At 51.1% G+C, this 23,454-nt stretch overlaps 1 protein-coding gene, 1 long non-coding RNA gene and 1 pseudogene across 3 annotated transcripts in view; all 3 read left to right on the top strand.

The window, feature by feature from the left end:
* RASGEF1C (RasGEF domain family member 1C) overlaps nucleotides 1–3,624 on the top strand; it is a 116,332-nt gene extending 112,708 nt beyond the window's left edge. For both annotated transcript variants that reach the window (XM_033180257.1, XM_033180258.1), the window contains exons 13-14: nucleotides 2,330–2,402; nucleotides 2,910–3,624. In XM_033180257.1, the coding sequence (XP_033036148.1) occupies nucleotides 2,330–2,402; nucleotides 2,910–2,934 (98 nt within the window). In that variant the 3' untranslated portion in view covers nucleotides 2,935–3,624. The remainder of the gene's footprint in view (nucleotides 1–2,329; nucleotides 2,403–2,909) is intronic.
* Nucleotides 2,977–3,679, top strand: LOC117065428 (annotated as a pseudogene).
* Nucleotides 3,680–14,012: 10,333 nt separating this feature from the next.
* Nucleotides 14,013–19,267, top strand: LOC117064540. The gene is made up of 3 exons (XR_004429518.1): nucleotides 14,013–14,467; nucleotides 18,771–18,877; nucleotides 19,122–19,267. It is a non-coding gene; the product is annotated as an uncharacterized LOC117064540 (long non-coding RNA).
* The last annotated feature ends 4,187 nt before the right edge of the window (nucleotides 19,268–23,454 follow it).

The raw sequence follows: 23,454 nt of genomic DNA, 5'->3' as shown, positions 1-23,454 counted from the left end.
AATCTGTTCCAGAAAGTGGAAGAGGGAGCCTCCTGATTCATTTTACGAAGCCAGTTATCTCAGTCAGTTTGAGCCGCCATAACGAAATACCTTAGACTGAGTAATTCATAAACAATAGACATTTTCTTACCACTGAGTTAAAAATATATATATATATATTTTCTACAGTTTCAGAGGCCAGAAGTCCAAGATCAAGGCAGATCCTGTGTCTGGTGAGGGCTGCTCTCTGCTTCCAAGGTGGAGCCTTCTTGCTGTGTCCTCACATGGCAGAAAAGGCAAATGCAGTGTCCTCATATGGCAGATGGGCAAAAAGCGGCCAGACTAGCTCCCTCCAGCCCTTTTATAAGGGCACTAATCCCATCCGTGAGGGTGGAACCTCATGGCCTAATCGCCTCCTACAGACCCCGTCTGTTAGTTAACACTGTTGCATTAGGGATTATGTTTCAACATGAATTTTTCAGGGACACAAACATCCAAACCATGGCACCAGTATTACTCTGATACTAAAACCAAAGACAGTACCAAAAAAAGAAAATATAGGCCAATATCCCTCAGGAATATAGACACAAGAATCCTTAACAAAATAAGCAAATAGAGTTCAGCAATATATAAAAATAATTATACGTCATGACTAAGTAGGTTCATTCCAAGGATGCGAAGCTGTTCAATGTTTGAAATTCAATCAGTGTAATTCACTATACTAAACAGCTAAAGCAGCAAAGACACATGATCATATTAATCAATGCAGAAAAAGGATTTGACAAATTTCTACATGCATTTACAGTAAAAACTCTCAGAAACTAGTAACAGAAGGGAATTTATCAGCATGACAAGTTGCATCTACAGAAACGCTTCTGCAAACATTATTTTTAACAGTGGAAGATTTAATGCTTTCCTCCTAAGACCAGTAACAAGGAAAGGATGTTCACTCTTCCCCACTCTTAGTCATCATAGTAATGGAAGATCTAGTTAGTGCAATAAGGCAAGAACAGGAAATAACACACAAACCAGAAAGAAAAATTAACGCTGTCCCTATTTGCAGATCATGAGGGAAAAAAATCCCAAGGAATCTATAAAAACTCCTAGAACTAATAAGGGATTCAGCAAGGTTGCAAAATACAAGACACACATGCAGAAATCAACTGTGTTTCTATGTATGAGCAATGAACATGCACACATGAAACTAAAACTATAATACCATTTATAATCACACACGAAAGCGTAGGTGGAAATCTAACAAAACATGCACAGGACGTAGATGCTAAAAGTTAATGCTGATGAAAGAAATCAAGGAAGATGTAGATAAATGGGGACATAGGATGTTCACGAACAGGAAGACTGCATAGCAAAGGTATTAATTCTCCCAGAATTTAAGTACAGGTTTAATGCAATTCCTACCCAAATCCCAGCAAGACTCTTTGTAAGATAGAGATGAGATTCTCCTAAAATGTGTATGGGAAAGCAAAGGAACTACAATTGCTAAAACAATCTTGAAAAGGATTCCTGGGAGGAATGAGTCTGCTTGATGTTAAGGCTAATATTATAGAGCTACGGTCATTAAGACAGCACAGTGTTAGGGGAGGGATGGACACATGGTCAATGGGACAGAACAGAGAACCCAGAAAGGGACCCACACAAGTATATCAGGTGATTTTTGACCAAAAAAAAAAACTCAATGGAGGAAAGCTAGCCCTCCAACAAACAGTGCTGGAGTGTCCAGGCATCCACAGACCACAGACCAACACATGAACCCCAGCCCAAGCCTCACACCTTATACAAATAATTAGCTCAGCATGGATCACAGACTAAAATGTAAAATGTAAACCTATACAACTTTTAGCAGGGAAAAGCAAGAGATAATCCTCAGAATATAGGGCTAGATAAAGAGTTTCTTATTCCAAATATGCCACTATTATATGACCCAGCCATTGCATTCTTGGGCAGTTAGTTATTCTGGAGAAATGAAGACTCTCATGTATTTATACATCATTTGAAGTGAGTTTCACACAGAAGCAAAAGCCCTGACGCAAATATCATAGAGCTATGGTCATTAAGACAGCACAGTATTAGGGGAGGGATGGACGCATGCAACAATGGGACAGGATAGAGAACCCAGAAAGAGACCCACACAAATATACCAGGTGTAGAACAGGTTATTATCATCTGGGTGTAGAACAGGTTATCATCATCTGGGTGTAGAACAGGTTATCATCATCTGGGTGTAGAACAGGCTATCATCATCTGGGTGTAGAACAGGTTATTATCATCTGGGTGTAGAACAGGTTACCATCAACCATAGTTGTGAAATTTCACTTCATTTTCTATCTAGGTCTTTATTTGGCTTCTTATGAAAGTGAGAGCCCAGAGAACCAAACAGAAAAAGAGAGATGGAAATCTCTAAGGTGAGTCTTTGTGCCGAGATGGGGCCTGGGGGCTGCTTGAGACCAGGACAGGGCCGAGGGGCTTCAGAGATTCCCGGGTCATCAGCCTCCTGGGAGCCTGAGCAGCCCACAGTGGGCGGGGGGTGGGATCAAGCCATGGTCGTAGGATGAGGAGAGGAGGCTGAGCCTGTGGTCCCCCCTCCACAGCTGGTGGCTGCCTCTGTGGGCAGTCAAGACGCATGTCCCAGGGACAGAGACTCCCAGTCTATATTTTTATGCCAGACAGTGGGACACACGCCCCACTTCCTTCTTGCTCAACGTGTTAACACGTCCGAGTGGCAGTCTGAAATGATCCGGAGCAGTGGACTTCGAGGACTGGCCACAGGGGTTTGCAGAACACGCCTTGGGGGCAGGAGGCCGGCTCTCCTGCGCGCACTGAGAAGATGCGCTGTGCTGTGCTGGAGAGCAGTCTAACCGGGGTGAGGAGCTCCAGGCTCTCACCGCTGCCCGACATGCTTAAATCTGCAGATCTTCTATTTTGGGGAAGACATGAAAGTGCTGAGCTGAGGGAGGAGGAAGAGATGGAGCCCGCAGAAGCCGTCCACAGCCCTGCCTCGGATGGCCCAGCGGGCAGAGGCGGGGGAGCACCTCACTACTTTGCAAATGCCGACCCCGTGGCCTGCTGCCCCTCACAGTGGCCATACGGGCACAGGAGACCTTTTGTGGAACTTCAGCCCTGGCAGGACCCAGGGCCTCCAGACGTGTGGGTGGCACATGCCTTGGGGACATCCTGCCTTCAGGACCGTGGGGTCTGGTCAGTCTGTCCATCCTCGGCAAGGACACAACACTGCCCCATAGGGTGGGGCCACTGCAAGCTCAAGACCTTGCTTGGTGACATGTGCCACTTTGGCCACCATCCAGTCTGTCACCAGGTGGCTTGGGAACTTCTGGAACCACAGCAGGCACCGCGGTGCGAAGTAAGATGCCCGCGCCAGCCCCGAGCCCGCCGGCGGCCACTGCCATTCCGCCCATGGTCCCTTACCCTGCCCTGCCAACGAGCTCGTCTCTGCAGCCCTAGGTACCCGCTTCCTGGATGCTGCTGGCCCCAGGAGACAGCTTTCTGGGAACGGCTGTGGAACGGGTCAGCAGGACAAACTGGACACCGGGAGTCACAGTGTGTACACGGCAGTCCCGCCACCCAGCCCCTTGTAAACTCTAGTCGCTGTAAACACACCCATACACCCTGCCTATCCGTGTCCACCCCACGTCTCTGACCCGCCAGCCTGAGATGACCTTTGGCCAGGATGCCTGGCAGGTTTTCAACTCAGCCCGGGGAATGTTGCAGCCACAGTTTCAGGCACGGGACCGGGAAACCGTTTCCCATCCAGGGACCCGCGTCGTGCTCACAGAGCCTGGTGCACGGTGGATGCTCAGCTAACCTTTGGTGAAGGATACCCAGAGCCTTGCCTGTGCCTGGTGCCCCTTGTCCAGAGCAGGGCATGAGGAAGCCAGTAAAACCCCCTCGGCCCACCAGCCCTCCCACAGCCCCACCCAGTCTGTTTCCAGCCCCTCACAAACGGAGCCAGCAAGCAGTGGGCTGGGGAGCAGCTGAGACCCCACCTGACATGTGACAAGGTCATTTAGTCAGGAAGTCAGGGAGTGCAATTTGCACCCCCTTTCCTGGTCAGGGCCTGCTGGGGGGCAGATGGGTTGGGGAGGGAGCGCTGGGGTGCGCTGACTGACCCACCCTGGCCCACTCTAGGCCGTGTCAGGCCCCTCAGCAGTGGGGTCCCACTCAGGATCAGACTTGGTGCCCTAGACTTGGTTCCAAGCTGGGGAACAGGCAGAGACAGGGCCACGAGCAGCCCCGATGCCTCAGCCAACTCAGGGACTCTGCCTGGTGAGCCAGGACCGCAGCAAGGCCCAGGAGGGCCCAGCAGAGGCCCAGGGCCTGCACATCAGGGCCAAGCAGAATCTGCCCTGCACCCCCCCAGCCCACCCCTTCCATCTGAGACCCCAGGGAGGGCAAGTAATGTGGAGAGGTGGGGGCAGGGCTCCCACAGGGCCTGGGCAGAGCCCTGGGGGCGAAACCCCAGGAGTTTGGGGGGGTTCCAGGAGCTGGTTAGAGCCACCTTCTCACCCTTATCCCTACCTGACACCCTCAGTCCCTGGCACCCCTTGGGCAACATGAGAAAAGCCCACTCCAGAGGTCAGCGGGGGCCGTCCCTGCCTCCTGGCTACACCAGTATGCTGTTCCCCACCTTGTCGATCCAGTCAGAGCTGCAGCCTCAGGTGCAGGGCCCATCTCCCAGAAGCCATTCCTGACAGCAGCCTCCCAGTGGCCCAGCGCAGGATGGGTATCAGGATGGCCAGGTGAAGCTGGGTGCCCCAAGGCTCACCCCAGCAGGGGAGGCTCTGGCGCAGGAGGGAAGGAGGCAGCCCACAGCCAGCCCCGTGGAGAAGGCAGGGCTGGGGGCTCAGGCTGAGGACATTTGTGCCTCAGGATCCTCCAAGGGGCCTTCAACCTGGCTCTGCACCCCTCTGAGCAGCTGCTGGGTGCCAGGCCCTGGTACGGCCAGAGGACCGCCCTCAGAGGACCCGCCCAGACCCGGTGTTCCTTCTCCAGGTGCAGCCTCGAAGCCCAGGGAGGCCTTGCCCACAGCCACACAGTCTGCTCCTTGGCTCGTGGCCCTTCCCTGCAGAGGCGTCTTTGTTCTCCTGTAGTTCTGGCTCCAGTGTCATGGTCTGCCAGATGGGACGGCCCCCAGGGGCTCCACAGGGCAGGGCCTGTGCCTGTGGGGCAAGTGTCAGCAGCGCAGGTGGTGCCCAGGACTAATGCCTGTGAGCACAGCGTGGCACCAGGTGATGTGAACCCCTAACACCACTCAGTCAAATGCAGGCACGAGGCAGGCCCTGGCCATGGGCTCTCCTTCACCACCTAGGCTTCTCCAGGGAGGGAGCCGGGGTAGGGTGGAGCCTGCAGACCGGAAGATTCTTCCCTGACTGGGGCTTGCCTCAGAGGCCCTGGGCCTGGCTGGGGTTCCAAATTGATTCATTCTCACATGGGGGACCCGTGGGTTCTCTGAAACCCCTGCCCCCCATCACTGTGTCACTGGGGACTGCCCTCCACCCCAGGCAGTTCCTTGGGAAATGGTGTCTTGGTTCTGGCTGCTGGAACAGAATACCAGAAGCTGGGTAATTTATACACAACGGGAATGCATTGCTTACAACTCTGGGGGTTGAGAAGTCCAAGATCAAGGCACCAGCAGATTCAGTGTCTGGCCCCTCACAGGTGGTGCCATCTGCGTGCCCTCACACGGAAGGGGTGTGCAGCTGCCTCCAGCCCCTTTTATGAGGGCATTAAGCCCATTCACAAGGCCAGCGCCCCCATGACTTAACCGCTCCCCAAAAGACCCCACCTCTTAATACCCTCACACTGGGGGTTCCGTTTCAACATGGGAATTGGGGAGGTTACCAACATTAGACCACATCAGGCATCTCCATCGTGGCCAGCACCTCAGCCTGGGAACCCAGCCGCATCCAGCCCTCTGCAAAACCCATGCAGCCCCCCAGAGCAGAACCCCAGATAATCTCAAAGGTGTGAGTAGGGCTGTCCCAGGGACTGTCATGGTCCCCTTCCCTAACAACTCAGGGACAGATAAATGCTGACATGGCCCCTCATCCTTCAGATCCCTCAGGCAGGCATCAGACCTCATCTGCGTCTCCCAACCCTGCAGGGTTCCTGAGTGGTTCTCCAGGAGGGGCAACCCCCTCAGCCCTTGGAAGTACCCCGTGCACCCACAGCACCCTCCAAGCAATGCCCTCCCCAGTTTCCAGCTCCCGATCACTGACTCACCCACCCATGGGTCAAGGAGGTGAGCAGCTGGGATCTCAGTCAAGAGCGCCAGTTGGGATATGTCTCAGCTGAAGGCTCATACTTCATACCTGGAAACTCAAACGCTTCCCCATGACACCGAGCCTCAGGCCAGTGCTTCACCTGCAGCCTAACAAACCCCCAGGTAGGTGCTGTCATCATGCCCCTTGGCAAGTGGGGAACAGAGGCCCAGAAAGGCTAAGCAACTGCTCGTGGACAACAGCATGGAGAGGCGGGGGCTTGCAGGGTCTATTGCCTCCGTAGCTCTGCTTCTAACCATGGTGTGGAGCAGAGGGCCTTCTGCTGCCACCTGGGCTTCCCACAGTCACACTCACGGTGACATGCGTCTTTCCTCTGCTCCTGCCTGCTCCTCTTTTGCAGGTCCCTAAGCCCCCTGGTGTCCCCTGATGTTTCAGGAGGACCCTGCACTGTCCCATTCATGCTCAAGACAAAATATGCCACGGCCCAGCTCCCCCCCTGCACCCACCCTGGCCCTCCGCGGGCCCTGCTGGGTGAAGCCATGCCTCATACCCAGCCATACAGAAAAGCAGGCCTCACTCCCTATCATGCCACCCTCCATCCCCAGGCACCCAGGCTGCGTGGCTCATGGCCTGCTGCACAGAGTCTTCAGTGAAAAGGGCCCCATTTTCACTCCCCAGGACTCAGGTTGGGGTCCTGGGGCCCCAGGCCAGGAGATGGATCCAGTAGGGAAATGTCAAAAGGCATGATGAGGGGCCCCTCAACCACAGCGGGGCCCTGGCCTGTGGCTGGGTGGGGTGCCTGACACCGTCTTCTTCAGCATCCCACCCTGCGCCTCCAGGTAGGACCGGAGAGATGGAAGGTTAAGTGGAATGAAGGGATCTAAGGCATGAGCTGTCCCCACTACAGCCCAACAGACCTTTACCCAGTGGGCAAGCTGAGAGCAGTTCAGCAAAGGAGGAGACAGAAATCCCACGTGTCAGGGCAGAGAGCAACGGCAGGAAAGAGCGGCAGAGGCCAGCAGTAAAGATCCCCACAGGACAGACCAAGGAGCCTGAAGTTTACTCCAAAGGCTCTAGGGGAGCCAGTGAAGAGTTTCGGGGGTGGCAGTAACATGGTCAGTTTTAGAAAGATCTCTGATCGCTTTTGACCCAACACTTCCACTTTTACAACCTAAGCTAAGCAAAAAAAATCTGAGATCAGCACATTATTTGCATAACAGAGACGTCACAAATGGCCTCCACAGTCCTGCTCCTGTGCCAGCACGTGGATTTGCTCCTTAGCCCAGCCCAGCCCCTGGAAAGCCCAGCCAAAGGCCCCTAACCAGCAGGAGCCTGAGCCCTTTTTTGCAGCCTCGGTGGGAGATGGATGTGCGCTCCTGGCCTTACACGGGATGGGCTGACACCGAAGGACTGGTGGGACAATAAGACTAGTGCCTCAACCGGGCACGGTGACCCACACCTGGAATCCCAGCACTTTGGGGGTGGATCACTTGAGGTCAGGCGTTCAAGACCAGCCTGGCCAACATAGTGAAAACATGGCGAAAACCCGTCTCTACTACAAAACACAAAAAATTAGCTGGGTGTGGTGGTGCATGCCTGTAATCACAGCTTCTCAGAAGGCGGAGGTGGGAGAATCACTGGAACCCAGGAGGTGGAGATTGTAGTGAGCCAAGATTGTGCCACTGCACTCCAGCCTGGAGACAGAGCAAGACTCCATTAAAAAAAAAAAAAAAAAGGCAGGAAGGAAGACTAGTGCCTCATAAGGGGCAGAAAGCTTCTCAATGAATTACTCGCTCCTATTGGTTTTGTGGACAGTTGCACCCCACTATTTAAATAATGATTTACCCTTCTGGATTAAAATATAAACAAAGGCCAGGCATGGTAGCTCACGCCTGTAATCCCAGCACTTTGGGAGGCTGAGGCGGGTGAATCACTTGAGCCCAGATGTTCGAGACCAACCTGGGCAACATAGTGAGACCCCCCATCTCTATAAAAAATTCAAAAATTAGCCAGGCATGGTGGTAGTGGTACATACCTGTGCTGCCAGCCACTCAGGAAGCTGAGGTAGAGGATCGCTTGAGCCCAGGAGGTCAAGGCTGCAGTAAGCTATGATTGCATCACTGCATTCCAGCCTGTGGAGCAGAGTAAGACCTTGGGAAGGAGGGAAGGAAGGAAGGAGGGGAGGGAGGGAGGGAGGAGGAAGGAAGGAAGGAAGGAAGGAAAACATAAATGAAACACAGCAATTTAGAGCCCAGTTTGGTTTAAATCAAGAGCCGCTAGCACTCACGTAGACAACCTCTGCATCTAAAACATGTCTTCACAGTCGATCGTTTGATCTGACACATCGAGACCCTTCACAGGGAACCTGCCAGGAGGCTACTGAAGACCTGGATAAAGGGTCTATGCGGCAACACTCAGAGAGAAGGTAACTGAGCCCTGCAAATTCAAATGTTTAGAGGTTGAAGAAATAAGGAAAATCCATCAAGGGCATTGAGAAAAGAGTTTCTGGAAGTTAAGAAGGAAACCACGGAAGAGGCAGAAGCTGTTACAGAAAGACGCAAGCAGCAGCAGCCACCCAGCTGCGTCAAATGCTGCTGAGAAAGCCCAGTAAGAACCAGGAGCTGGCCCGTGGGTTGGACAATGTGGACATCAATAGTGACCTCAAAAGCAATTTCAGTGAAATGTTGGGGATGAAAGTCGGCCTGAAGATGATTCCAAAGCAGATGGAAAGACCAACTATCCAGTGGGAAAATGGGTAAGAAACGGTTCACAGAAGATGAAATGTACATAGCTCGAAGATGTACGAAGATGCTCACGGTGGCCGGGCGCTGTGGCTCACGCCTGTAATCCCAGCACTGTGGGAGGCCGAGGCAGGTGGATCACGAGGTCAGGAGATCGAGACCATCCTGGCTAAGACAGTGAAACCCCGTCTCTACTAAAAATACAAAAAAAAAATCCAGGCGTGGTGGCGGGTGCCTGTAGTCCCAGCTACTTGGGAGGCTGAGGCAGGAGAATGGCGGGAACCCGGGAGGTGGGGCTTGGAGTGAGCCGAGATCGCGCCACTGCACTCCAGCCTAGGCGACAGAACGAGACTCCGTCTCAAAAAAACAAAACAAAACAAACAAAAAAAAAGATGTTCATGGTGATAGAAACGTTCAAATTCCCTGAAAGAACACCACATTGATATGCCATTTTTACCTCTTAGATTGACAGAAAAATAGTAAGTTCTGAAGCACAGCTGGGGAAACAAGCACTTGTGATTGCTGTTTGGAGTGTAAATCGAGGCTCTCCCGTGGGGTGGATTTGGTGGTTGCCGCCGGGCGCGGTGGCTCATGCCTGTAATCCCAGCACTTTGGGAGGCCGAGGTGGGCGGATCACCTGAGGTTTGGAGTTCGAGACCAGCCTGGCCAACATGGTGAAACCCCATTTCTACTAAAAATACAAAACATTAGTCAGGCCTGGTGGCAGGAGCCTGTAATCCCAGCTATTCGGGAGGATAATCACTTGAACCCTGGGGCAGAGGTTACAGTGAGCCGAGATCGTGCCATTGCACTCCAGCCTGGGCAACAAGAGCTAAACTCCGTCTCAAAAAAAAAAAAAAAAAACACCAAAATTACAAACATGTGGATGCTGTGACATGGGAATGTCTCTTCTACAAAGTGATCTTCCCTTTACCCTTACACACCTTCAAATGAAGTCTGCATACAGCTGTTCGTCGCAGCAGTGTTTGACAGCAAAAGATTGGAAACAACCCATGTCCATAAATAGGAAGCTGGGAAAATACATCCCTGTGTGCCTCCCCATTGAATACTCCGCAGCTGTAATAAGGATGCTTCATGTACTGACGTGGAAAGGCACCCTCACCCCACAATGGACATACCAGCCCACCAGCATGGTTCAGTGGTCCCACAAATCCTTGCCAACACCTAGTGTCAGTGTCAGGATTATGTTCCTGCAGCGAGATGTATGCCACCAAAATGAGGAAATAAACCAAGAAAGATGACGTGGGTCAGCAGTCACAAGACCCAACGCAGGGAGAGAACAGGAAGTCTTGGGAGACAGCCTCTGTTCAGCACCAGCAGATGAGAGCCAGTGGGAGGACAGGGCTCCAGGAGAAGCCCGAACAGAGAGAGAGCTGGCAGGCATGACTGTCCTGATTCTTACCACAGAGTGCCTCTGGGGAACAGAAAATATGAAAGGAAGGGGGAGTGGGAATGGTAGCTTCTGTTAAAAGCCTTTTTACACTGAATTATTTTTAAGTACTACTTTGATTTTTTTTAATTGATTTTAAGCTGGGCATGGTGGCTCATGCCTGGAATTCCAGCACGTAGGGAGGCAGGAGGATAACTTGATGTCAGGCATTCAAGACCAGCCTGGGCAACATAGTGAGACCTTGTCTCTACAAACAATTTAAAACTTAGCCAGGAGTAGTGGCACACACCTGTAGTCCCAGCTACTTGGGAGGCCGAGGTGGGAGGATAGCTTGAGCCCAGGAGTTCAAGGCTGCAGTGAGCTATAATTGAACAACTGCGCTCCAGCCTGAGTGACAGAATGAGACCCTGTCTCCCATCCCCCCAGAAAAACACTTTACAACCAAAAAGTTCAGTAAATCACTGTAGGGGGTAGGGTAGAGTTCCCAAATCTGAGAGGGCCTATAGCCTAGCAAGAGAGCTCTGCACCCAGAAAAATGAGCAGGAAAACGGGCAACGGGAGGACACAGACAGCGAAAGGTGGGTCTCTCTCAAATGTGATGTTCCTCCAAAATAATAGTGTTTGGACGAAGGGAGGCAAGATGGCACAGTTCCGGGTTCTTCACCGTCAGCTTTCCCGCGCCAGGAAAGACACAGGTCGACTGCGCAGGCGCAACCCGACCTCCGACGGAGAAAAACCGGAACCCGCCTAGCCACGCCTACCGCCCGGCCCCGACCCGCCTATGTCCCGCCCACTGCCCGCCCACTCCCAGGCCCAGGACATAAAAGCCGCTCCAGGCAGGCGCGCGGTGAGAACTTCATTGGTCCGTGCTCCTGTGCGGACCTAGGAACCTTGCCTGAGAGCTCCACCGGGTGACTCCCCCGGCCTCCTTTGCCAGAGGCTGACAGACCTCACCCCCACACCTTCTTCCCCTGAAGCTAGGTGACCAAAAATAAATTTGCAGTTTTGCTCCTACCCTTGCCTGCTCGCTGGTTCTTTTGTGCACGCTCTGGTGGTCTTAGAAAAACAAATCAAATAGCATCCCAGACACACACAGCTATCAGAGAAGGAAACGCCCTGGGGCCCAGGCCCAGGGAGGGAGAGCCAGGGAGCTCCTCAGGGCAGTGGGGATGAAGTGTATTTGCCCAGCATCAGGAGTAGGAATCTCAAAGGGCAGGCAGAGGAGAGGAGCCGAGGGAGCCCTATGGACCCCCTTCCCAGCAAAATGAGTGCAAGGGGTAAAATGATTTAAGTCTCCAGAAATTGTCTTTTTTTTTTTTTTTTTTTGAGACAGTCTAGCTGTGTTGCCCAGGGTGGAGTGCAGTAGCGCTATCTTGGCTCACTGCAACCTCCACCTCCTGGGTTCCAGCAATAATTCTCCTGCCTCAGCCTCCTGAGTAGCTGGGATTACAGGCATGCGCCACCACGCCCGGCTATATTTTTTTTGTATTTTTAGTAGAGACGGGGTTTCACCATGTTGGTCAGGCTGATCTCAAACTCCTGACCTCATGATCTGCCTGCCTTGGCCTCCCAAATGCTGGGATTACAGGCATGAGCCACCACGCCTGGCCCGGAAATTGTCTTAAAAGCATAGACCGAATGAAGAAAAACTGATTCAGGAAAAACCTACTGAAGCTTGGTAAGAACAGTGAGCACTATGACATTTGAGCTATTACCACTTCCTCACTCGTCACTCTCAGCTCAGAGTGACAAAAACTCTGTGCTGGGCGGGAGCAGCCAACAACACAAAGCTCCCAGGCGAGGCCACCAGACCTCCACCGGACGGGCGGCTGCCAGCATCTGTGCCCGCACCGCCCAGCTCTGTGTCCGAAGCTAAATCCTGAGTGAGCACAGCGGAGAGGTCAGGGCTCTCCTCCAGCCAGCCCCTCCATTTCAGAGTGAAGACTCTGCTCTAGGCGCTTCTGCTCTAGGCGCTTCGGTCTGAGAACAGTCAGGCTGGCTCCAGCTCACTCAGGGTGGAAATTCCACGCTGGGAGAGGCAAGCCAGGAAGATCAGAGGCTACAGTCCCCACCCAATCCACTCATCAAGCAAGGGTGTCACTCTGAGAAAGTGGTCCGTTCTCTCTGCCACCCACAGTGAAGCAGTGACTCAGGAATTTTGCCCAGGAGAGGAGAGGCAAGGCATAGAGCAGACAGCTTCTAAGCTCTCCCCAAAGGAATTGCCTTTATTTGAACACAGTGTAGGTAAGTTCAAGGCTAAGGGCACTCAAAAAACAATAGACAGGCTAGATGCGGAGGCCCTTGCCTGTAATCTTAGCACTTTAGGAGGCCCAGGTGGGTAGATCACCTGAGCTCAGAAGTTTGAGGCCAGCCTGGCCAAAATGGTGAAACCCCATCTTTACCAAAACTATAAAAAATTAGCCTGGTATGGTGGCACATGACTGTAATCCCAGCTACTTGGGAGGCTGAGGCAGGAGAATTGTTTGAACCCAGGAGGCGGAGATTGCAGTGAGCCAAGATTGTGCCACTGCCCTCCAGCCTGGGCGACAGAGCTGGAGTGTCTAAAAATAAATCAAAAACAATAGAGAAAGTGTTGGTAAGCGATTAATAGATAACTAGCAGCTTCAACAGAGCAACCAGCTAAACCATAAGCCAGCCAATTTACCAGATAGAAGCATGGAGAAAAGCAGCTACAAAGAGCTCTCCTGGGGTCAGAATGAACCTCAAAGACTGGCCTGGAAAACAGCCCCTGCAGAGGCGCCTGCATTTAATTGAATCAAACTGTGGCAAAATGTACGTCCCGGGACATCGTCATAACAGTAGAACAATCATCCAGCAATCGGTGGCGCCTAACAGCTGGTTCGAGACCAACAAAGGCAGTTAACAGAATTATGAGGGGAAGGGACAGCCAAAGAGAGCCCTGCTAAAGCCACTGCCACCCCAGGATGACTGTGTGCACGCCCAAGCCTCCCTCTGAGGAGCGACAGCAGAGGCATCACCTTGCAAGTGAAACAGACCACATTAAAATAGCCCAGTTAAGGCTCATGCTTTTCCCTGACACGTGGCCTGCACCTGAGGCCTTTGCTCTGGATTTTTTGCCAATTGGCCAGTAAAACTTTATTTGCCAAAACAGGCAGCCAGCCTGTGGGCAATAGCTTCTGATTTAATTTTTTAAAACACTGCCTTGTGTATCCTGATTCCCTCCCACGCCTTGGCATCCCTGGGAAGTTGTTTACTTAAGAGGTCACAAGGGTCCGGGGGCGGTGGCTCACACCTGTAATCCCAGCACTTTGGGAGGCCGAGGCGGGGGTATCATTTGCGGTCAGGAGTTCGAGACCAGCCTGGCCAACACGGTGAAACCCTGTTTCTACTAAAAATACAAAAATTAGCCGGGAGTGGTGGTGCGCGCCTGTAATCCCAGCTATTCTGGAGGCTGAGGCAGGAGAATGGCTTGAACCCGGGAGGCGGAGGTTGCGGTGGGCCGAGATGGCGCCACTGCACTCCGGATACAGCGAGACTCCGTCTCAAAAAAAAAAAAAAAAAAGAGACCGAGGCTCCGGCCGGCCCACGTCGAACCCCGAACCGCCAGGGGGCGCCCTCGCTCCGGCACGGCCCACGCAGCCAGGCGTGAGTCCGCGGCACCGGGGTCCCTGAAGCCGCGCTGGGCGTCCCGCTGGCTGGGCCTCCGACTGGACCCTCACCCTCCTCTGGCGGCAGCCCCCTCCCCACGCCTGCGCCCATCCACTGCCCACCAACCTGTGTCCATTTCTCCCCCGAGACACCCTGGGATCTGTTCCCCCTCCCCTCACGGAGCCCTCCCCAGGTCTGGCCTCCGCTGCTCCCACCGCCCGAGGTTTTCCTCACGTTGTGATTTGAGGGCGGGCCTCGCAGCGTGAAAGCCCGACCTGAAATCAAAGCTGACGATAGTTCCTGCGCGCAGCAGCCCTTCCCGCCGCCGGCCGAGCTTCCCGAGAGCCTGTGGCGAGCTGCGGGGAGCGCCCTGCGGGGACGTGGCTGGGGACGCACTTCTCTCACCTCCCGCGCCGAAAGCCAGAGGACCAGAAAACGCAGCCATCAAGGTCAGTGATATTTGAATGCCATGTTTTTGAAAGGTAAAGGTAATGAAAACGTCCATGAACAAAATAACAACGTTTTAAATAAAGACAGGATTCGATTTTTTTTTTTTTTTTTTTGACGGAGTCTCCCCTGTCGCCCAGGCTGGAGTGCAGTGGCGCGATCTCAGCTCAGCGCAACCTCCGCCTCCCGGGTTCACGCCATTCTCCCGCCTCAGCCTCCCGGGTAGCTGGGACTACAGGCGCCGCCACCACGCCCGGCCGGTTTGGGTTTTTCTTTTGGCCTCAGGCTCCAGTCCTCTGACTGACCTTGTCTTTGACTTTTTAAAATGTATTAAAATATTATTTATGCTGAAGACTGAGATTTTGGGGACCGTTCTCCAATTTTGCACCTGAGGCAGCTACCTCACTCCCTTCATGCTAGTCCCAGCCCCAGCAGAGACAGTCAATAAACAAGTAATAGGTGGACATGGTGGTTCACGCCTGTAATCCCAGAACTTTGGGAAGCCAAGGTGGGTGGATCACCTGAGGTCAGGAGTTCAAGACCAGCCTGGCCAATATGGTGAAACCCCGTCTCTACTAAAAATACAAAAATTAGCCGAGCGTGGTGGCACACGCCTGTAATCTCAGCTACTTGGGAGGCTGAGGCAGGAAAATCACCTGAACCCAGGAGGCGGAGGTTGCAGTGAGCCGAGATTGTGCCATTGCACCCCCAGTCTGGGCAACAAGAGTGAAACTCCCCCTCAAAAAAAAAAAAAAAAAAAAATCAGGCCGGGTGTGGTGGCTCATGCCTGTAATTCCAGCTACTTGGGAGGCTGAGGCAGGAGAATCACTTGAACTTGTCAGAGTTTGCAGTGAGCTGAGAGATAGGGCCCTGCACTCCAGTCTGGCGACAGAGCAAGACTCTGTCTCAAAAAAAAAAAAAAAAAAGTAATAATTTCAGAAGGTGATAAGATCTAGAGAGAATTAAAAAAGACCATGTGACCCAGCAATTCCACTCTCCTGGGTATTCCATTCTAAAAGAAATGACAACACACAGTCGCACAAAAACTTGCAGACAAATGTAATTAGCAACACTGTTCACAATAGCCAAGGAGAGGGAAAGAAACAAAATGTACTTCAATGGATGAATGGGTAAACAAAATGTGGCTGCGATCTCATCAAATATACATTTGATCTTCATCCGGGCTTCCTGGCCTGAAACTGCTAGAATCTGTGGAATCTCCACAGTGGCGTCTTTCTTATGCTGAAGAGGTGGGTGAAGGCGGGCAGCCCCCAGGTAGCTCCAGGATGGGGCTGGTCACCAGAAAGACCCAGGCAGGACTAGAGGCCTGGGGCTTCCAGCCTCACCCCCAGCCTCCAGGGAGGGGAGAGGGGCTGAAGGTTAAGGTGTTCACCCATGGCCAGTGATTTAACCAGCCATGCCCATGTAATGAAGCCTCTGTATAACCTCCAGGATAGCTGAACACATGGAGGTTCCTGGAGGGCGGCGTGCCCAGGGAGGGCATAGAACCTTCGCGCCCCTTTCCCCATGCCTTGCCCGTGCATCTCTTCATCTATATCCTTTGCAATACCCTTTATAATAAACCAGCAAACGTAAGTGTGTCCCTGAGTTCTGTGAGCCGCTGTAGCCAATTAATTGAATGCAAGGAGGGTGTCATGGGAACCCCAACTTAAAGCTGGTCCATCAGAAGTTCCTGAGGCCCAGGTTTGGGAGTGGCATCAGAAGTGGGGGCAGTCTTGGGGACTGAGCCCCACCCTGTGGGCTCTGACACTATCTCCAGGTAGATAGTGTCAGAATTGCATTGAAGGGCACCAGCTGGACCTGACTGCCTTCTTGCTGGTGTGGGGAAAACCCCCACACATGTGGTCACAGAAGGTGCCTGTAATCCCAGGCACCTGTGGGGAAAACCCCCCTCCTGTGTGGATTTGTGTGACAGCCAAGGGAACACAGTTGAGTTCTTCCGCATTCAGTAGCATATTCAGACGATGGAATATTATTCAGTATTAAAAGGAATGAAGTTCTGATACATGCTCCAACATGGATGAACCTATAAGCTCTGTGCTGAGGGAAAAAAGCCAGACACAGAAGGTTACACACTGTATGATTCCGTTTATAGGAAATATCTAGAACAGGTAACTCCACAGAGACAATGATTGCCAGGGATTGGGGTAGTGGGGTGGTGATGAGTGACTGCTAATGGTATGAGGCTCCTTTCTGGAGGGGGCACATGTAATGGAATTCAACAGTGGTGATGGTTGTACAACCTCGTGAACATAGTCAAAACCACTGATTGTACACTTTAAGATGATACATTTTACGTTATGTGAATGATATCTCCATTTAAAGAACAAGGGGCTGGGCCTGGTGGCTCACACCTGTAATCCTAGCACTTCCGGAGGCTGAGGTGGGAAGGTTGCTTGAGCCCAGGAGGTCAAGGCTGCAGTGGCTATGATTGCACTCCTGCACTCTGGCATGGGTAACAGAGTGAGACCCTGTCTCTAAATAAATCAATTAATTTAATTTAAGAATAAAGAAAGGGAAGCAGAGTGATAAATAAGCATGGGGAGGTGAGGTATTAGGGAGACCAGGACAGCCTCTCTGAAGTAGAAACACTTGATGGGACCTCAGTGACAAGAAGGAGTCAGCTGGGGATTAAGCTGGGGGAGAACATTCTGTGCAAAGCACCACATACGCAAAGGCCCTGAGGTAGAAACAACCTCCTGGAGTCATTCATTCACTCTGCACATCCTTCTTCAAGCCTAGTTGGAGCTAGGCACTGGTCCCTGGGGATGTAAGCAGAGAGCAAAATGTCCTAGAATATAATGTAGGTGTCTGAAAGCAGCTAAGGACTACAGAGGAGAGTGAACTAGGGAGGGGAGAGAGTGTGGAGTGGGAGGGGCTGTATTATATAAGGGGCCAGGGAAAGCCTAACTAAGAAAGTGACATTTGAGCAAAGGGCAAGTGGGATGATGGGGAACGACCACAGAGAGGAGGAGAGACCCACATAGACAGGACCTGAGGCCATGGCATGACCGGGGAACTGGACTGCGAGGATAGGGGCAGCCTCAGGAGGAGGCTGCCAGCAAACAAGTGACCTGGCTGGGTTCCTTTTCAAAGATCAAGATCACTCTGGAGGCTGTGGGCTCCATGCCCCTGACCCCCATGTTAGGAGAGCTGGATAGCAAACTTTATGTAGCAGATGGGGCTATTCTTTAAAGAAACCGTGCATCACAAAGTCCCAGATATGACACTGGTTGTGGCTGATCAGCTCTGGATGTCCAGGTGCCCCAGGGTCCTTTAGTGGAGCCTGTCCAGAGTTCCGTCACTGCAGCACTTTGGCAGAGACAAGGTTCAGGCCCCACCCCTAGGACTCGGGCTCAGGGATCCAGTGGGCCCAGCAGCCACTTTGGTAACATGTGTCCCCTGGTAACACTGACCCAGGTGGTCCGCAGCCCTCACACTGCGAGAATGGTGGCCCGGGCTTTGCAGAGCACAGTGTTAAAGCCACTGACCAAGCAAAGGCACAAAGTGGTGGACCCAGATTCCACCCCGGGAGCCCCTTTAACCTGGCCTGCATGGTAGCTTCAATTTAGTGAATTGCCAGCAAACATTTCGAATTGGGAGCTGGGATATCACAGTCCGGATTTCTGGCTTCTCTTGAAAAGCACCATCTGCTGGCTCTGGCCATGCCTCCTAACAGCAGCGAGACACTATCCCTGGGGACTTCTCATGCACTTACGCGTCCCACCCGGGCTGTGCCCTGTTGGTATCTTCATTTGTTCAGGCTGCTATAACTGAATACCATAAATGACAGAGCTTTATTGCTTACGCTTCTGGAAGCTGGGGAGGTCAAGGCGCCAGCTAAGTCAGTATCTGGTGAGGGTCCCAGCCCGGTTCATAGAAGGCACCTTCACGTGGCTGAAGGGGTGAGGAGCTCTCTGGGCAGGGAGGGAAGAAACAGGGGGCCACTGGGGAACCCAGACAGGAGCAGAGGGAAGCAGAGAAAGCGAGGACTTGGCTCCTGGGAGTTCCTCTAGGCCCCAACTGAGAGTCACTTCTTCCAGTGACTGGTCTATCCAGCCCGGCTCTACCTGGGGACGCTAACTCAAGGCCTTTAGCAAACATGTCTTCCACCTCTTGGCCTGGGCAGGTGTCAGGGAGGATTGCCAAGGAAGTAACATCTGTGCTGCGCCTTGGCCTGAGTGGAAGGTAAGAAGGAAGAGAGCAGGACTGTAGGGCTTTTGCAGGTGCAGGGTGGCGGGCGCACAGCAGGAGTCACCTGACCTGTCTCTCCATCTCTCCCAGGGGCTGTTAGGGGAAGGCTGCCTGCCACAGAAGCAAGCTCTGCATGACTCCAGCGGAAAGGGAATTTCCTGGAAGGACACTGGGCACCTCACAAGGTCAAGAGGAAGGTGGGGAACCAGGCTCAGGCAGGAACCAAGGCCCAAGGACAGCCCAGGGCCTCCCAGGAAACAACCCACCTGGTGCAGAGCTCTGCACCACACACCCGCCACCCGCCCCGGGATGCTCTGTGGCTCCACTGCACCATGAGGAGCCTCCTGCCGAGCCCAGGCCTCGGGAGGGGAACCCCCAGGCTGCATGCCTGCTGATCGGCTCCCAGGGTGGCAGCATGTCAGGCTGTATCTTTGATTTCAGGGACCAGAGGCCAGGGTGTCTGTGTGGCCACTGGAAGGAAGAGGAGAATCCTCAGGCTGAGTGCCCCTCACCTTGCTCTGAGCTTAGGCTCAGAGAGGAGCCCTTCCTTCCCTCCCCTTTTTTTCCCTCCTCTTCTCCCTCTCTCCTTCCCTTTTCCAAAATTAAATACTTTTCTCTAATCATATTAATAATATATTATTACTGTCTGTACTAAAAATACAGAGAAAAAAAAAATTAGCTGGATGTGGTGGCGGGCACCTGTAGTCCCAGCTATTTGGGAGGCTGAGGCAGGAGAATGGCATGAACCCAGGAGGCGGAGCTTGCAGTGAGCCAAGATCGCGCCACTGCACTCCAGCCTGGGCGACAGAGTGAAACTCTGTCTCAAAAAAAAAAAAAAAAAGGCAGTTGGTACCATACATTTAAAGAACTAATACCAATCCTACTCAAACTATTCCAAAAAATAGAGGGAAAACTTCCAAACTCAGTTCCATGAGGCCAGTATTACCCTGATACTAAAACCAGACAAAGACACATCAAAAAAAGAAAACTACAGGCCGATACCCCTGATGAACATTGATGTGAAAATCCTCAACAAAATACTAGCAAACCAAATTCAGCAACACATTAAAAAGATTATTCAAGGACCGGGCATAGTGGCTCACACCTGTAATCCCAGCACTTTGGGAGGCTAAGGCAGGCGGATTGCTTGAGCCCAGGAGTTTGAGACCAGTCTGGGCAACATGGCAAAACCTCTGTCTCTACAAAAGTGTTTTCAATTAGCTGGGCAATAATCACGCTGCTGCACTCAAGCATAGGTGTCAGAGTGAGACCTTGTCTCAAAAATAAAAAAAAAAAAAGATAATTCAGCATGATCTTGTGGGATTCATCCTAGGGATGCAAGGATGGTTCAACATATGCAAATCAATCTATGTGATACATCCTGTTAACCAAATAAAGGACAACAACCGGCCGGGCGCGGTGGCTCAAGCCTGTAATCCCAGCACTTTGGGAGGCCCAGACGGGCGGATCACGAGGACAGGAGATCGAGACCATCCTGGCTAACACGGTGAAACCTCGTCTCTACTAAAAGAATACAAAAAACTAGCCGGGTGAGGTAGTGGGCACCTGTAGTCCCAGCTACTTGGGAGGCTGAGGCAGGAGAATGGCGTAAACCCAGGAGACGGAGCTTGCAGTGAGCTGAGATCCAGCCACTGCACTCCAGCCTGGGCAGCAGAGCGAGATTCCGTCTCAAAAAAAAAAAAAAAGGACAACCACCATATGATCCTTTCAACTGATGCTGAAAAAGCATCTGATAAAATTCAACATCCCTTCTTGATTAAAAACCCTCAAAAAACTGGGTATAGGATGAACATACCTCAACATAATAAAAGCCATATAGGATGGATCCACAGCTAGTATCATACTGAACAGGGAAAAACCAAAAGCCTTTCCTCTAAGATCTGGAATAGGACAAGGATGCCCACTTTCACCACTGTTATTCAACGTAGTACTGGGAGCCCTAGCTAGAGTAATCAGACAAAAGAAAGAGAGGGCATCCAAATTGGAAAGGGAGAAGTCAAATTATCCTTGTTTGCAGATGATATGATATTTGAAAAACCTAAAGACTTCACCAAAATCTATTAGAATGAATGAACAAATTCAGTAAAGTTTCAGAATGTAAAATCAACATACACAAATCAATAGCATTTCTATATGCCAGCCTCAAAAATCTGAAAAATCAAGAAAGTAATCTTATTTATAATAGCTACAAATAAAGTAAAATACCTATAGATCAACATAAAAGAAGTGAAAGATCTCTACAATGAAAACTGTAAGACATTGATGCAAGAAATTAAAGAGCACAAAAAATGGAAAGATATTCCATGTTCATGGATTAGATGAAATAATATTGTTAAAATGTCCATACTACCCAAAGCAACCTACGTGTTCAGTGCAATCCCTTTTAAAACACCAAGGACGTTCTTCAGAGAAATAGAAAAAAACAATTCTAAAATGCATATGAAATCACAAAAGAGCCAGAATAGCCAAAGTCATCTTGAGCAAAAAGAACAAAACTAGAGGAATCACATCACCTGACTTCAAATTATACTACAGAACTGTAGTAACCAAAACAGTATGGTACTGGTATTAAAACAGGCACATACACCAATGGAACAGAATAGAGAACCCAGAAGTAAATCTACAGAGACCTCATTTTCTACAAAGGTGCCAAGAGCACACAATGGGGAAAGGACAGTCTCTTCAATGAATGGTGCTGGGAAAACTGGATATCCATATACAGAAGAATGAAACTAGACCCCATCTCTTACCATATAAAAAAACAAATCAAAATGAATTGAAGACTTAAATCTAAGCTCTCAAATTATAAAACTACTGAAAGAAAACATTGGGAAAACACTCCAGAAAGCTGGTCTGGGCAAAGATTTCTTGAGTAATACTCCAAAAGGACAGGCAACCAAAGCAAGAATGGTCAAATGGGATTACATCAGATTGAAAAGCTTCTGCACAGCAAAGGAAACAATCAACAAAGGAAAGAGACAACACATAGAATGGGAGAAAATATTTGCAAACTATCTGACCAGGGATTAATAACCAGAATATACAAGGAGCTCAAAAAATTAAATAGGAAAAAAATCTGATAATCTGATTTTTAAATGGGCAAAAGATCTGAACAGACGTTTCTTGGAAGAAGACATACAAATGGCAAACAGGTATATAAAAAGATGCTAGGGCCAGGCGCGGTGGCTTATGCCTGTAATCCTAGCACTTTGGGAGGCCAAGGCAGATGGATCACTTGAGGTCAGGAGTTTGAGACCAGCCTGGCCAACGTGGTGAAACCCCGTCTCTACTACAAATTCAAAAAGTAGCTGGGCGTGGTGACACGCACCTGTAATCCCAGCTACTGGGGAAGCTGAGGCAGAGGAATTGCTTGAACTCAGGAGGAGGCAGGGGTTGCAGTGAGCTGAGATTGTGCTACTGCCCGCCGCCCTGGGTGACCAAGTGAGACTCAAAAGAAAAATGGGCAAAGAACGAGCAAACAATTCACATACACATCCCCAAAAAAATTAGGGAGTCCTTAAATATATGAAAGAGTGCACATTCCCACTCTGAAGGGGTGACCTGCCCCTCCACACCTGTGGACGTTTGTCGTTAGGTGGAACGAGAGACTTGAGAAAAGAAATGAGACACAGAGGCCAGGCGCGGTGGCTCACGCCTGTAATCCCAGCACTTTGGGAGGCCGAGGTGGGCGGATCACAAGGTCAGGAGATCGAGACCACGGTGAAACCCCGTCTCTACTAAAAATACAAAAAATTAGCTGGGCGTGGTGGCGGGCACCTGTAGTCCCAGCTACTCAGGAGGCTGAGGCAGGAGAATGGCGGGAACCCGGGAGGGGGAGCTTGCAGTGAGCCGAGATCGCGCCACTGCACTCCAGCCTGGGAGACAGAGCGAGACTCCGTCTCAAAAAGAAAAAAAAAAAAAAAAGAAATGAGGCACAGAGACAAAGTATAGAGAAAGAAAAAGTGGGCCCAGGAGACCGGCGCTCAGCATACAGAGGACCCACACCAGCACCGGTCTCTGAGTTCCCTTACTATTTATTGATAATTATCTTTACCATCTTAGAAAAAAGGGAAGTGGCAGGATAATAGGATCATCGTAGGGAGAAGGTCAGCAGTAAGACATATGAATAAAGATCTCTGTGACATAAATAAGTTTAAGGAAAAGTGCTGTGCCTTGATATGCATATGCAAACATCTTCATAAACCTAGTGCATAAAGAGCAGCATTGCGCTAGCAAGTCCCACCTTTCGCCCTAAGGCGGTTTTCTCCTTTCTCAGTAAACAGAACATACAATCGGGTTTTATACCGAGATGTTCCATTGCCCAGGGACGCCAGGAGACAGATGCTTTTCTCTATCTCAACTGCCAACAACCACCAAGAGGCCTTCTTTCCTCTTGTACTGGTCCTCCTCAGCACAGACCCTTCATGGGTGTCAGGCTGGGGGATGATCAGGTCTTTCTCATCTCACGAGGCCATATTTCAGACTATCACATGGGGAGAAACCTTGGACAATACCTAGCTTTCCTAGGCAGAGGTCCCTGCGACCTTTGGCAGTGTATGTGTCCCTGGGTACTTGAGATTAAGAGAATGGTGATGACTTTTAACCAGCAAGCTGCCTTCAGGCACTTGTTTAACAAAGCACACCCTGCACAGCCCAAAATCCTTTAAACCCTGAGTCACCACAGCACGTCTCTTTTAAGGACAAGGTTGGGGGTAGGGTCACAGATTAACAGCATCTCAAATACAGAACAAAA

Source organism: Trachypithecus francoisi, unplaced genomic scaffold, assembly GCF_009764315.1.
Source record: "Trachypithecus francoisi isolate TF-2019V2 unplaced genomic scaffold, Tfra_2.0 Lachesis_group2, whole genome shotgun sequence".
NCBI classification, from domain to species: domain Eukaryota; kingdom Metazoa; phylum Chordata; class Mammalia; order Primates; family Cercopithecidae; genus Trachypithecus; species Trachypithecus francoisi.
This window is presented reverse-complemented; position numbering and strand designations above follow the sequence as displayed.